The 16,636-nt window shown below is 43.2% G+C and overlaps 1 protein-coding gene across 1 annotated transcript in view; it reads left to right on the forward strand.

Annotated features, from left to right (window-relative positions):
• Positions 1 to 836: 836 nt before the first annotated feature.
• LOC110522501 (visinin-like protein 1) overlaps positions 837 to 16,636 on the forward strand; it is a 35,276-nt gene continuing 19,476 nt past the window's right edge. The window contains exons 1-2 of the mRNA XM_021600937.2: positions 837 to 1,120; positions 6,972 to 7,138. Coding sequence (XP_021456612.1) covers positions 6,977 to 7,138 — 162 coding nt within the window. The 5' untranslated portion in view covers positions 837 to 1,120; positions 6,972 to 6,976. The remainder of the gene's footprint in view (positions 1,121 to 6,971; positions 7,139 to 16,636) is intronic.

Consider the following 16,636-nt stretch of genomic DNA (forward strand, 5'->3'; position numbering starts at 1 on the left):
TAATGTCATTATTGACATCCCTGACAACTTTTTGAAAATAATAGCTAGCAAGCTTAGCTAGCTAACTAGCAAACTTTAAGTTACCCTACCAACCAAACTAGCTAGCTCGTAATATTGTAGATGTGTATAGTTTGTAAAATACAAGTGGCTACCTACAATAATAGCGTTTTCACAACCCGACACTAATTTGATGACTTACCAGAGAAAACTTTTACAGATTCAAAACAAAGTAACTAGCTAAAGTTAGCTAGTTAGCCATTTATTTTGTAGCGAAACTGGACGCTGTGGTCTGTGCGGTGCTGATGCTGCTGCCACCACCAGCTGTGTTGCTGTTTGGCGCGAAATGCCACTTGCGCGTGAGGCAACGAAGGTAAGTAAAGCCTTGGCGTCAGATATGCTGTAAGAATAGATAATCAGCCTAACTTTTGGTAGTGGCAGCCTTTAAAAAAAATAAGCATAAAGAGATGCTTTGTTACATTGTCAGTCGGTATTTGTTGATTGTTCAAATGTTGTTGTTCACTTTGAAAGTAGGACTGATTTGATAGTAATGGCAGAATATAATCAATAGGCATAATAGCAGATTATATGTAGTAGACCTACCCCTACCTACCACCAGGATCTGGGGAATGTACTTTGATATTAATATATTTTTCAATTTATATTCCTATCATATGCTATATATGTTGACAACGACCCTCATGAGACTGCACATTTAATCCACATAAAAATCATTCTACTTCACAGATAGCATAGGTGCAGTAGAAGGCGTATTCATTTCCTCATGCGCAAACTCAAAAAACACCCCACCAAAACAGTGGTCCATTGCATGCCTGGCATCAACCACTCTGTGTGAGGGCGACAGGGAGAGAGAGAGTCGTGATACACACGGTCTGACGCTGCGCTTCATTGTGTCCTCAGCGAGCGTGTGTGTGTGTGTGGACGGTCCTACTTACTTGCAGAATCCTTGGAACTGCATCAGTGATTTTCGACGAGGCTCATTTCTTCCCAAGAAAACGTCACCACAAGCCTCGACAAGACGTTTGACTAATAGTCTCTGTCCGCACATATAACCTACTCTGAAGAAGAGAGCAAAGACCAGTTAACTTCGCACTCTTGCAAGGTAAATATGTTTTTTTATTTATTGTGGATTACTGTAAAATGCATTGTGAAACTTTCCCTCTATTCAATTATGATTTGTAAAGATAATCTTTATACATTATACTACAGACTAATACAGTTGTATTAATTAATTAGGTTAGGCTAGATGTAATTTTACATTGGGGAAGCATATCTCAATCTTCTTAAGAGGCTATATCATAATGGATCAACAGCAGGACTGCAAATCATATAATATATTTATTAAGAGAATACAGAAAACAATAATGTCAGTTATGGCCCTTTGTTTCCCAAACAAATAGCCTGGTACTGAATGGGGCGGGAGTGGTTTAGCCTACTTCACTGGTGGATTTTTCAAAAACAAAAGTATCAAGAGTGGCCTACAACTAGAAAAAGGCTACATGTCAATAGATACAGTTAATGTGTGGTGTTGTTTTCATTCATTTTCCAAATGCAATATATGACATTTTAAAATGCAGTTGTAATGTGGCATTTTCCTCTGAGCTTTCTTTCTTTCCTCTTGTTGTGGTTCTGATGTAGTGCTTAGGGGATGCTGCCTCGCTTCTGGCACGTTTGTATGCGCTCACTGGGCTCGCGCTGGCTTGGCTGCAAGGATGGAACCATTTGATTTGCCGGGCGATGCTAGTTTAGAAACAAATGCATGCGTGGCATGGTGAAATAATGATAGAAATAATCCCAAAACTGAAAACTGACTTTTAAATGTAGATTTGTTTTATATCGTATGTCCTTTCATCTTAGACTGATATATTTTCATAAAACCATGCTCTTTTTTGTGGTAGTGCTAAGAAATCATGATTGCAAGATTTGCAGTGCATATTAAACATGTCATCGATAGTGCTTGTATGTATATATCTGAGCATGTGTTAATGTATGTATGGGTGTTGTTGGATTTTGACTCTCAAGGTCATTCTCTATTGGAAAATGATGGAAAAGGGACATGCTGTTACATAATGTGGCTGGTCAGTGTACAGAGAGAGGAGGACTATTAGTTCATATTAGAGAATCAGCTGATGACTATACTTTGGTTAGTGGAGTTTAGCCAGTAACCAAAAGGTTGCTGATTTGAATCCCTGAGTTGACTAGGTAAGAAATCTGCCAATGTGCCCTTGAGCAAGGGACTTAACCATAATTGCTCCTGTAAGTCTCTCTGGATAAGAGCGTCTGCTAAATGACCAAAATGTACCAAGAGGCTGCCCAATATCCTTAGAAACATGTACTGTATGTATCTATTTGGCCCTGTCTCAGTATACTGAGTGGATGACAGCATGCTGCCCTCTGCAATGCACTGCAGACAGACTTCTTTGTGACCGAGTGGCACTATCTGGGTCTTTTGTCATCACTAACACGACTGCAGCAGTAGATTCAGACTCTGATTTTCCTGGAATTAGTCATTGTCAAGTCAAAGCATTTCCTTTTGGGGTGGCAGGTAGCCCAGTGGTTGAGCTTTGGGCCAGTAACCGAAAGGTGGCTGGATCCAATCCCCGAGCTGACAAGGTAAAAATCTGTCGTTCTGCCCCAGAACAAGACAGTTAACCCACTGTTCCTCGGTAGGCCATCATTGTAAATAAGAATTTGTTCTTAACTGACTTCCAATTTCCATTTTTTATTCTTCACATGATCTCTTCTCCTTCACATCATTACATTTAAATTTGAGTCATTTAGCAGACTTACAGGAGCTCAAGGGCACATCGACAGATTTTTCACCTAGTCGAGGATTCAAACTAGCGACCTTTCAGTTACTGGCTCAATGATCTTAACCACTAGGCTACCTGCCGCCCCATCTCTTCTACTCCTCCCTCCATTCACCTTTACATTGCATTTAACACCCATATACTTTGGTTAGTGGAGTTTAGCCAGTAACCAAAAGGTTGCTGGTTTGAATCCCTGAGTTGACTAGGTAAGAAATCTGCCAATGTGCCCTTGAGCATCTGATGATGATGCTGCTGCTCTGAAATGGACCTGTAGGGAAGCAAAACAGACATTTTGATCATCAGCGTAAAGCCTACTCTGCCGCCTAAGTCTCTTGACAACGGTGCCGTGTTCGAGTGCTATGCAAAACATGAGACTGGGGCATACAGGTGCACCTCTTGGAGCAGTCTGTACTCTGCTCCTCCACCATTGTGTGAATGGAAGATCTTTTAAAGTGTCACACCTCTGAGTGGAGTAGCCCGGTAGTGGATTATACATGCTCATCATTGCTCACATGGGACTGATCTGTCTGGTGCTGCTGCTGCTGTCTTGAGGCCCATAGTTCATTGAGAGTGACGGCACGTATTGTGACAAGGAAAATGTCACCAGTTTATATGTCTCAGAACATAGGCTACTGCTTGCTTCGAGAACACAGCACCATCTATCCCTGGATGTTTGTCTTATGGGTAACTCTATGCTAACAACAACACAACTTCTTCTGGAGATGTGCTTTGACTATCACTGTCAACATGTTCACTGGTTTGCTGCAATGCTGGGTCAGGAGAATGATCATCTTGTGTTTTCTCACACTGCTAGGCTACTACCTTTGCGTGTTCATACCATGGTCCTCTGTGTGTGTGTGTGTGTGTGTGTGTGTGTGTGTGTGTTCATATCATGGTCCTGTGTGTGTTCATAGCATGGTCCTCTGTGTGTGTGTGTGTGTGTGTGTGTGTGTGTTCATAGTGTGGTCCTGTGTGTGTTCATAGTGTGGTCCTGTGTGTGTGTGTGTTCAGTCCTCTTGTGCCCTAGTTAATAAGGATCCAGAGATAATTGACATTAGAGGCATGGAGACAGTAATGGCTAGATGGAAATGAGAACTATCCCCCCCAGCATTTACTAGGCCTATACCATGGCCAGATTTATAGCCCACTGAGCTAAAGCATAGCCATGGTTACTCATCACAAGAACACAGTTCTCCAAACTATCTCCACTACTTTGGGTACTCAGAAGGTGTACTTAGAGTTGATATCTGTTCATTTTGATGATTTGTCATTAGAGTACAATCTCATTCCATGACATGAAAGTTCCAGAAATAGAGTAAGTGGAATGTCTTCTTCAGTTATTCTAAGAACCACAAGAAGAACATGATAGAGTTGTTTTTTGGGGAAGGCAATCAGTATGTGCTTGTCAGAACTGCAAATGTGTCCATGACATAAAAAATGTCAAGGGGTCTGGTGATGGTCCTTTGATGTAGCCTAACAATCGCTACCTTGGCGTTCACTGAAGCCTTGTCCGTTGAGGCTAAGAATCACTTGGGTCAGCATTAAATTGAATATATTACAGTAATTAATTCACATTATATACACTGAACACTGAAAATATTAAAGCAACATGCAACCATTAAAACGACTTTAATTAGTTACAGTTGATACAAGGAAATCAGTCAATATTAAATAAATTCATTAGGCCCTAATCTATGGATTTTACATGACTGGAAACAGTTAGTCACAGATACCTTTAAAAAAAAGGTAGGGGCGTGGATCAGAAAACCAGTTAGTATCTAGTGTTAGCTTTTTGTGCTTATGGAACATTTCTTGTATCTTTTATTTCAGCTCATGAAACATGGGACCAACTCTTTACATGTTGCGTTTATATTTTTGTTCAGTGTAATTAACTCTCTCGTTCTGGCTCATGCTGCTTCCTCAGTACAATGAAAGAGTATGGGACATGGAACAGAGTATTTGTATCATAGCTACCTCACTCACTACAATGAAAGTGTATGAGACTTGTTGTTTTGCCCCGCTCGTCAGTGCGAGCCAAGGCGCAGGTGATAGTGAGTGTACCCTCTACATCTCAAGGGAATAGGCCATTGTACGCTGAGGTAATCTCCAAGGACAAAGAGCATCTATCTACTGCACTCCATAGATCAGAGAGGCTGACATCCAGTTCATTTATCAGGCAATCTGAGGCCTCGCCTTGCACTAGGCTAGGTATTCTATTGGTGATGTCACACCATTGTTATTCAGTTCTGTTCTGTGGCTAGCTCGCAATCTCTATCATTGTTTTTGGTGATGGCAATGTGATTGTGATTGTCTCGCATTGGGTTTTACCTCTAAACCATTAAATTAAATTAAATCATTTTTCGTTCTGAACTCTGTGTTATTAAGCGTTCGGTGTTGGATGAATAATCATTTTTTCTGTGGTTGTTTTCCCCTTAGCATAGACAAAGTTAAAATGCTGCATGTAATTAAATCATCATCTGCAATGTATTATCTTATAGAGAATACTCTTCGTCATATCTGTGATAATTCAATCAGAAACAATAGAATTTACCCTTTAAAGTGCTAGTCGTTTGTTTGCTATAGGACGCACCCAATTAATTGATATGGCCTTTCCGATGGTATCATATAATCTCTCATTGTTTAATACGAGCAGAATTCATTTTAGCTCTTTCCCCCTTTTACATGAATCTAGCGTACTAAGAATTACACAACCATTACACATTGACAATAAAATCTCCAGATTTCAGATCTGCTTTCTCTGCTCGGGACCTTTTGTGATTCAGTGAGAGCATTGCTGACTAGTGAGAGGGGCCAGATTTTCTAAATGGTAAAAGTCACATTGTAGCATTGGTTCGTTTGGCATGCTCATTATACTAATGACAGGGTGCTTAATGAACTAATCTGGCTGAATTAGAAGCAGTGTGTGTGTGTGTGTGTGTGTGTGTGTGTGTGTGTGTGTGTGTGTGTGTGTGTGTGTGTGTGTGTGTGTGTGTGTGTGAAGCAGTGTGAGCTGGGCTGGATACAGAGGCTGCGGTGCAAACAGCAGCAGGCTGTGGAGATAGGGCTAAGGCTAAGCAAAGGAGATAGGGCTAAGGCTAAGCAAAGGAGATAGGGCTAAGGCTAAGCAAAGGAGATAGGGCTAAGGCTAAGCAAAGGAGATAGGGCTAAGGCTAAGAAAAGGAGATAGGGCTAAGGCTAAGCAAAGGAGATAGGGCTAAGGCTAAGCAAAGGAGATAGGGCTAAGGCTAAGAAAAGGAGATAGCCCAATCTCCCTTGCCCTAAGGCTAAGCAAAGTGGGCCGAAAGGGAAATTAGACACAAAGTCACAATTATGGCATCAGATCACAATAAAACAAACAACCTGGGACACTCAGCCTAACAACCTCAAGGAATTGCTGTTGGATACAGACTCGTTTGCTAGTTCAATCTCCAGTGGTCTGACCTGGTGCATGTTTGTTGTTGAGTGATTGTAGATACTTAGGCAGAGCAGAAGTGATGGTATATGCTTTATTTCCAGACAACCATGGCTTTATTTTTGTTTTAATTATACAGTATGAGTTGGTGTAGCAGCCAGCTAAGTAGAGGTAGGCCACTACCTAGTGCTCGTAAGATCTATCAATGTGTCAAACGTCTTAAAACGTTAAGACACGTTAAGACAATCATCGAAGCTATCCAGGAATATTCTTCGATCATCTGTGTTTTATCGGCCCTGGTGTAGCCAAATAGAGACATGGTATATAAATCCACACATAGTGTTCAACATTATTACTTTGCCCTAAATATCACATAATTCATTGGATTGAGGTGATTTTTTATACATTACAGCTATTTTTAGCTACAGCTGGGTTGAGGTGGTGTTTAGAATATAATTACCCGTGCTAGAAAATTCTCCTGTCTTCAATTCAAGCCTGATGAATGATTTTGCTGATACCTTTTAGAGATTTCTGTCACTGTTAGTCCAGACTGCCACAGGTATTTAACCTGTTCTGATAGAGAAAGAATGTTTTCCATTCATTCTTTGCATACTTTCCAAAGTAATCAGGCACCATTCTTTCTTTCCATCCATACATTCTCAAAGAATAATGTCCCATTATTTTTTCTTCCTCTGACATTCTAAAATAATTCTCCTGCCATTCTTTTACAGATAAAATGGGAGCGAAAAACAGCAAGCTGACCCCAGAGGTGATGGAGGATCTGGTAAAGAGCACAGAATTTAACGAGCACGAGCTGAAACAGTGGTACAAAGGCTTCCTCAAAGACTGCCCCAGTGGACGACTCAATCTGGACGAGTTCCAACAACTCTATGTGAAGGTAGCTACAGAACACTGTCACTCTGCCAACATCTAAATGCACCTTATTCCCTATAAAGTGCCCTACTTTTGGCCAGAGCCCATCAGGATCTCATCAGAAGTAGTGCACTATTTAGGGAATAAGGGTGCCATTTTGGATGCACCCTGTCACTTTGCCAACATCTGCACAGACACAGACCCTTTTATCAGCAATATCTCCATATAGTAGAGTAGAGTAGAGTAGAGTAGAGTAGAGTAGAGTAGTACACTCGTTATTGGTGCGATAGGCCAATTGGTTTAGCAGTGGATTGAAATACACAAGGATAGATATAGGACCCCCAAGGCTTGGTAGTTGAGGAAGTGATGTCGCACAACATTCTTTCAATTTCTCCACAAGTGAATGTGTTCAAAAACCATACATCTCAATACTCTACAGAAATGTTGAGAACTAGCAGAAATGCAGAGGTTTTGGAGCTTTGTAAGTATAACAGAAGCATATGTCATCGCAGTGGAAAAGCAATCAAAACAACATGATCCTATGGCAAGCTCAATAACAGTACTGTAATTAGTAACGAGTACATTACAGTATGTGATATCACTCTCCTGTCTTATTCGTTCCCTCAGCTGTATCCGTTATGTTATTCTTTCCCTCCTGTATCCGGGCAGGAAACTAATCGACGGTGAAGCAACTCAAGAACAACTCAAGAGCACTTTGATTATAATCTCCTTTAATATTTATCTCCTCATCTGTAGAGGGGCTCGGGGAGAAATTATTATTCACAGGCGAGAGGTGAGAAGAATTTTATATTTTCTAGTCCTAAATACAGAGGTTTAATGAAACTTTCAGTTAATTTTATATGGGTAAATGTAATCTTTATAATCTTCTATTTAATTAATTGAAATAAGATTGTTAAGATCTTATAGCTACAGCCATGTATGAATATTGACCATTAATGAAGTATCATGCGTCCTGGAGTGTAGATTTGTTGTTTGTGGATGACAGTGCCTTCAGAAAGTATTCACACCCCTTGACTTTTTCCACATTTTGTTGTTTTACAGCCTGAGATTTTGTGTCACTGGTCTACACACAATACTCCATAATGTCAAAGCGGAATTATGTTGTTAGAAATTTGTACAAATTAATGAAAAATGAAAAGCTGAAATGTCTTGAGTCAATAAGTATTCAACCCCTATGTTATTGCAAGCCTAAATAGGATTAAAAATGTGCTTAACAAGTCACATAATTTGTATTTATTTTTTATTTAACCTTTATTTAACTAGGCAAATTGTTATTTACAATGACCGCCCACCCCGGTCAACCCCTAACCCCGACGACGCTGGGCCAATTGTGTGCTGCCCTATGGGACTCCCAATCACGGCCGGTTGTGATACAGCCTGGAATCGAACCAGGGTCGGTAGTGACGCCTCTAGCACTTAGATGCAGTGCCTTAATACACATTATGGTGTGTTGTGTGTATTGAATCAATTTTGAATTCAGGCTGTAACTGTCACGACATCCGCTGAAGTCGGTTCCGCTCCTTGTTCGGGCGGCGTTCGGCTGTCGACGTCACCGGTCTTCTAGCCATCGCCGATCCACTTTTCATTTTACATTTGTTTTGTCTTGTTTTCCTGCACACATAGTTTACATTCCCTCATTATTTGATGTGTATTTAACCCTCTGTTCCCCCCATGTCTGTGTGTGGAATTGTTTGTTGTTACGTGTATGTGCACGTCAGACTAGTTTGCGCTGGGTTATGTCAACCCGTATTTGTTTATTGTTCTTAGTGCCGTGTGTCTGTTCACCGTAATAAAGGGGCTCCGTTTGGCTACCCAGTTCTGCTCTCCTGTGGCTGACTTCCCTGCAGCCAGTTACACATACCTTACAGTAACAAAAGCAAATTTGGAATAAGTCAAAGGGTATGAATAATTTTTGAAGGCACTGTATAGCTACTAACATCCTAACCCTGGTCGGTCCTCTCAGGAAATGCCCCATAATGAAAGATATTAAACCATGTTAGAGAGTATCTAAAGGCATGGCTAGAAATATCAATGCTGCTCTAGGTTGTGTCCCAAATGGCACCTAATTCCCTATCAGTCAAAGTCAAAAGTTGTGCACTATAAAGGGAAAAGGGTGCCATTTTCGGAAGCACACCTAGTCTGCATTAGCTGAGAGGCTTTAGAAAACGCCACAAGACAAAAACACACATTCAAATATCTGTGGTGTAGACCTACATGTACACCCTCGTAACCCCATTTGGGGTTCTTTGTGACAGGCTGACAGAGTGTATGAACATCTACATGCTGGAGACCGTCTTACTATAATTGACAACCAATGCATCGAGTGCACTGTGGGTGAAACTGATGTACCATACAGAGTGGTGTTCCAAAGAGGTTTCAGAGGCTGATGGCTGCTGGCGAGTTAACCTTTTATCGCGGCGTCCTATTGTGTTTCCAGGCAACAGGATATCAGTGAAAGGGTTTTATTTAAATCCAAAGGCTCTGATAGTGAGAACATTGATTACCTCACATTAGCTGGACAGACTGTTCCTCTGAAAAGGAATGGTGTGTGTGTGTGTGTGTGTCCGCGTTCACTCGTGTGTGTCCCAATGGGTGTGTGTGTGTGCACTCGTGTGTGTGTGTGTGCATGCTCCCTCACGTGTGTGTGTGTCCCAATGATGTGCGTGTGTGTGTGAAGGTATGTTCTGTGTGACTTAGGTCATTTCAATGACTGTGAGTGAGGGCGCAAAATCTAATCTAATTTTATTGTCACATGCAGATGTTATTGCGGTGTAATGTAGAGGTCGACCGATTATGATTTTTCAATGCCGATACCGATACCGATTATTGGAGGACCAAAAAAAAGCAGAAACCGATTAATCGGACGATTTTTATATATATATTTGTAATAATGACAATTACAACAATACTGAATGAACACTTATTTTAACTTAATATAATACATAAATACTTTAAATAATGCAAAAACAAAGTGTTGGAGAAGAAAGTAAAAGTGCAATATTTGCAGTGTAAAAATGCTAACGTTTAAGTTCCTTGCTCAGAACATGAGAAAGATGGTGGTTCCTTTTAACATGAGTCTTCAATATTCCCAGGTAAGAAGTTTTAGGTTGTAGTTATTATAGGAATTATAGGACTATATCTCTCTATACCATTTGTATTTCATATACCTTTGACTATTGGATGTTCTTATAGGCACTATAGTATTGCCAGCCAAATCTCGGGAGTTGATAGGTTTGAAGTCATAAACATCGCTGTGCTTCAAGCATTGCGAAGAGCTGCTGGCAAACGTAGGAAAGTGCTGTTTGAATGAATGCTTATGAGCCTGCTGCTGCCTACCACCGCTCAGTCAGACTGCTCTATCAAATATCAAATCATAGACTTAATTATAATATAATAACACACAGAAATACGAGCCTTAGGTCATTAATATGGTCAAATCCGAAACTATCATTTCAAAAACAAGACGTTTATTTTTTCAGTGAAATACGGAACCGTTATGTATTTTATCGAACAGGTGGCATCCCCAAGTCTAAATATTGCAGTTACATTGCACAACCTTCAATGTTATGTCATAATTATGTAAAATTCTGGCAAATTAATTACGGTCTTTGTTAGGAAGAAATGGTCTTCTTCACACAGTTCGCAACGAGCCAGGCAGCCCAATCTGCTGCATATACCCTGACTCTGCTTGCACAGAACGCAAGAGAAGTGACACAATTTCCCTAGTTAATATTGCCTGCTAACATGAATGTCTTTTGACTAAATATGCAGGTTTAAAAATATACACTTGTGTATTGATTTTAAGAAAGGCATGGATGTTTATGGTTAGATACATTGGTGCAATGACAGTGCTTTTTTGTGAATGCGCTTTTGTTAAATCATCACTCGTTTGGCGAAGTAGGCTGTGATTTGATGGTAAATTAACAGCCACTGCATTGATTTTTTGCAACGCAGGACAAGCTAGTTAAACTAGTAATATCATCAACCATGTGTAGTTAACTAGTGATTATGTTAAGATTGATTGTTTTTTATAAGATAAGTTTAATGCTAGCTAGCAACTTACCATGGCTCCTTGCTGCACTCGCGTAACAGGTGGTCAGCCTGCCACGCAGTCTCCTTGTGGAGTGCAATGTAATCGGCCATAATCGGCGTCCAAAAATGCAGATTACCGATTGTTATGAAAACTTGAAAACTGACCTAATTAATCGGCCATGATTAATCGGTCGACCTCTAGTGTAGTGAAATGCTTGTACAGTGCAGTAATTTCTAACAATTGACAAAAATACACATAATACACACAACCTAAATGTAAAGAATGGAATTAAGGAACATGCTACAAACATTGATAGAAGGGAGATAGGGGCAGTCGACCGTGACATCATGCCTTTGATTCGTTCACATTCCATCCACCTGAGCCAACTGTCCAGATGCCATTTCTGTCACTGTGCTAAATACTGAATTATTATACGTCTATTGAGTCCCAGTGTGCTCAAATAGGCAAGGTTAAAACAAGTCTCTTCCTTTTCATTTCAACTGCGTTTGTAGTGGCAATAATTTTGTCGGCGTCAAGGGAGTGAACGCTTTTTGAGTGAGCACAATATCAGTGCATGTTGAGGGCTTTGGTGCTTTTTTTCCCCCCTCTGTGGTGGTAGATTCAATTTCTATTCTACGTGTGTAGCTCCGTACCAATGATTTCCAATTATAGTTTTCCAGACTGAACTCAGAAATCGATCAGCTTTATAGATTGAGTTGCGCTATTGTGAGCACAATGAACTGCTAGCATGTTTGTTTTCAACTTAAACTAATGAGTGTTGACGGCAAGGGGTGTCTGGACTGGGTTTGGAATGGGATACGTTGAAGTAAGAAAGTGTACCATTTAGAATGTTGGACTTGTGGTTTAACAGTAGACAAAAGGTCAGTGGTAGTATCGTTAAAAAAGGCCATTATGGTTGGTGATTATTACGTCATTGGCTTCCATCAAAACACAGAGAAAACACGTTGCTCAGAGCTGAATTTCAGTTTCGAAGGAGTTGTATGTAATCCCAGTGTACAGAAGATACTGTACAACTACATTTTCAGTGACATTTTACTTTTGAGTTTTAAGTAGATGTTGTGGCATTCCACACACACACACACACACACACACACACACACACACACACACACACACACACACACACACACAGAGAGAGCCTAGGGTCCGGGGTGATGACATTAGTGTCAGGTAAGTGACTGGGCTCCCAGTGTGTGTTTGGTCTTGTTGTGATGATATAGATGTTGCTGTGTCATCAGTGATAAGCTGCAGAGTAACGGACCTAATGTATGGTTCCTGCTGAATACAGCTATCAGACTGTAATTGGCCTGAGGGGAGCTTATGCACTGGGTTGTACAGCACCATGCAGAAGCCTTTATAATGACATCATTAACCACCCATACAGCATCATGCAGAAGCCTTTATAGTGACATCACCAACACCCCATACAGCATCATGCAGAAGCCTTTATAGTGACATCACCAACACCCCATACAGCACCATACAGAAGCCTTTATAGTGACATCACCAACCACCCATACAGCACAATGCAGAAGCCTTTATAGTGACATCACCAATACCCCATACAGCACAATGCAGAAGCCTTTATAGTGACATCACCAATACCCCATACAGCACAATGCAGAAGCCTTTATAGTGACATCACCAATACCCCATACAGCACCATGCAGAAGCCTTTATAGTGACATCACCAATACCCCATACAGCACCATGCAGAAGCCTTTATAGTGACATCACCAATACCCCATACAGCACCATGCAGAAGCCTTTATAGTGACATCACCAATACCCCATACAGCACCATGCAGAAGCCTTTATTGTGACATCACCAACCACCCATACAGCACCATGCAGAAGCCTTTATAGTGACATCACCAATACCCCATACAGCACCATGCAGAAGCCTTTATAGCGACATCACCAATACCCCATACAGCACCATGCAGAAGCCTTTATAGTGACATCACCAATACCCCATACAGCACAATGCAGAAGCCTTTATAGTGACATCACCAACACCCCATACAGCACCATGCAGAAGCCTTTATAGTGACATCACCAATACCCCATACAGCACAATGCAGAAGCCTTTATAGTGACATCACCAATACCCCATACAGCACCATGCAGAAGCCTTTATAGTGACATCACCAATACCCCATACAGCACCATGCAGAAGCCTTTATAGCGACATCACCAATACCCCATACAGCACCATGCAGAAGCCTTTATAGTGACATCACCAATACCCCATACAGCACAATGCAGAAGCCTTTATAGTGACATCACCAATACCCCATACAGCACCATGCAGAAGCCTTTATTGTGACATCACCAACCACCCATACAGCACCATACAGAAGCCTTTATTGTGACATCACCAACCACCCATACAGCACAATGTAGAAGCCTTTATAGTGACATCACCAATACCCCATACAGCACCCTGCAGAAGCCTTTATAGTGACATCACCAACACCCCATACAGCACCATACAGAAGCCTTTATTGTGACATCACCAACCACCCATACAGCACAATGCAGAAGCCTTTATAGTGACATCACCAATACCCCATACAGCACAATGCAGAAGCCTTTATAGTGACATCACCAATACCCCATACAGCACCATGCAGAAGCCTTTATAGTGACATCACCAATACCCCATACAGCACCATGCAGGAACTTAGTCTCTCTCTACACAGCAGGCAATCACACAGATCGAACACCCCCCCCCCACCCCCCCCCCCCCCCCACACACACACACACACACACTCTGATGGAAACCTATCCCTAACACTGCACCACACCAGGACACACAGCGCAGTGCCCTGACCTGGATTGATGGGCTGGATGGATAGATTCTGGTTTGGCGATTCTCACTTCAATACCTGCAGGGCATTTGATGCTGTGTGTGTGTGTGTGTGTGTGTGTGTGTGTGTGTGTGTGTGTGTGTGTGTGTGTGTGTGTGTGTGTGTGTGTGTGTGTGTGTGTGTGTGTGTGTGTGACCCACCCCCTCTCCCAGACAGTCCCAGCATTACTATCATAAGTTTGGAATTAATGACCCTGTGGGATGCTTTAATTTCCACAAATGGAAACAGTCCTATGGTCAGTGACGGACAGAGAGGAGGGCAGCAACAATCCATAATATGACGAGGGATGTAATAATGTGATCAGATGTTTGACAGACAGGACGTAATACCACCATGACAGATGCTGTATGTTACACTCTGTCTTTGTCACTGGTACTAGAGTTCTGGAGAGCAGGCACTGGCTTAAAGGTGCAATCTGCAATATTACCTGCTGTTCAATAATGATGAAGCCTATACCAGTTGACTCTTGAGGAAAATAACTTAGAAATGCCTGATGAGATTAGTACAACATTATTATTACTCCATTATTACCCAGAATATACCTTTTTTACTACATTGTTTGTAAAGCCTTTCCTGAAAATCAAATGACGGCCTGGGTGCCCCCGTATCTCTCTCTCTCTCTCTCTCTCTCTCTCTCTCTCTCTCTGGGAGGAGAGGTTACTGGACGAGGGGAGATGAGGGTACTGGGCTAGGCGAGGAGAGAGTACTGGGCTGGGCGAGGGGAGGGTACTGGGCTAGGCGAGGGGAGGGGAGGGTACTGGGCATGGTGAGGGGAGGGTACTGGGCGAGGGGAGGGGAGGGTACTGGGCGAGGAGGGGAGCGTACTGGGCTGGGCGAGGAAGGGGCTGGACTAGGGGAGGGAATGGTACTGGGCTAGGGGAGGGTACTGGGCTGGGCAAGGGGAGGGGAGGGTACTGGGCTGGGCGAGGGGAGGGTGCTGGGCGAGGGGAGGGTACTAGGGGAGGGGAGGGGATGGTACTGGGGGAGGGGAGGGTACTGGGCTAGGGGAGGGTACTGGGCTGGGCTAGGGGAGGGGAGGGTACTGGGCTAGGGGAGGGGAGGGTACTGAGTTAGTTTAGCTATGGCCACTTGAGACAAGCTGAAAAGCCTTTATATAATAATGTGTGTGCATATGTGTTGTGCGTGTGGGGGCACACTGTATGTGTGTGTGCAGGTCTGGAGCAGTAGAGTAGAGGGGGGTTGTGCTGTGTTGTGCCAGCCAGGCCTTGTTATCCCGCAGGCCAACTGCACATCTAATTCAATCACTAGAGAAAGGGCAACATACCCATCCACTGCTCCTCTGACTATAGAAATGGGAGAGAGCGAAAGAAACACAGAGAGAGGGGGGGTGAGAGAGAGAGGGGGGGGGGGAGGGGGTGAGAGAGAGAGAAGAGGGGGTGAGAGAGAGAGAGAAGGGGGGGTGAGAGAGAGAGAAGGGGGGTGAGAGAGAGAGAAGGGGGGGTGAGAGAGAGAGAGAAGGGGAGTGGTGAGAGAGTGAGAGAGAGAAGGGGGGGTGAGAGAGAGAGAAGGGGGGGTGAGAGAGCGAGAGAAGGGGGGGTGAGAGAGAGAGAGAAGGGGGGTGAGAGAGAGAGAGAAGGGGGGGTGAGAGAGAGAGAGAAGGGGGGTGAGAGAGTGAGAAGGGGGGGTGAGAGAGAGAGAAGGGGAGGGGGTGAGAGAGAGAGAAGGGGGGGTGTGAGAGGGTGGAGGAAGGGTGAGAGAGAGAGAGAAGGGGAGGGGTGAGAGAGAGAGAGAGAAGGGGGGGTGAGAGAGAGAGAGAAGGGGGGGTGAGAGAAAGAGAGAAGGGGGGGTGAGAGAGAGAGAGAAGGGGGGTGAGAGAGAGAGAAGGGGGGGTGAGAGAGAGAGAAGGGGAGGGGGTGAGAGAGAGAGAAGGGGGGTGTGAGAGGGTGGAGGAAGGGTGAGAGAGAGAGAGAAGGGGAGGGGGTGAGAGAGAGAGAGAAGGGGGGGTGAGAGAGAGAGAGAAGGGGGGGTGAGAGAGAGAAAGAAGGGGGGTGAGAGAGAGAGAGAAGGGGGGTGAGAGAGAGAGAGAAGGGGGGGTGAGAGAGAGAGAGAAGGGGAGGGGTGAGAGAGAGAGAAGGGGGGGTGAGAGAGAGAGAAGGGGAGGGGGTGAGAGAGAAAGAAGGGGGGGTGAGAGAAAGAGAAGGGGAGGGGGTGAGAGAGAAAGAGAAGGGGGGGTGAGAGAGAAAGAGAAGGGGAGGGGGTGAGAGAGAGAGAGAGAGAAGGGGAGGGGGTGAGAGAGAAAGAGAAGGGGAGGGGGTGAGAGAGAGAGAGAAGGGGAGGGGGTGAGAGAGAGAGAAGGGGGGGTGAGAGAGAGAGAAGGGGGGGTGTGAGAGGGTGGAGGAAGGGTGAGAGAGGGAGAGAAAGAGAGTTAGATGCTACACTAAATATGTTGATGGTGTGAAATGAACTTTTACAAAAGAATTAACTTCATAACAATTGAATGCTCTCTTAATTAGTGTTCCTTGTCACTAAATATATGTGGTGTGATTTTAACAATGGTAGGAGACATTAGTTAGAAAAATCTAATGTTATGTTACATAATGCATCATGAAGCTGG

The sequence above is a fragment of the Oncorhynchus mykiss genome, chromosome 4, assembly GCF_013265735.2.
Source record: "Oncorhynchus mykiss isolate Arlee chromosome 4, USDA_OmykA_1.1, whole genome shotgun sequence".
NCBI lineage: Eukaryota > Metazoa > Chordata > Actinopteri > Salmoniformes > Salmonidae > Oncorhynchus > Oncorhynchus mykiss.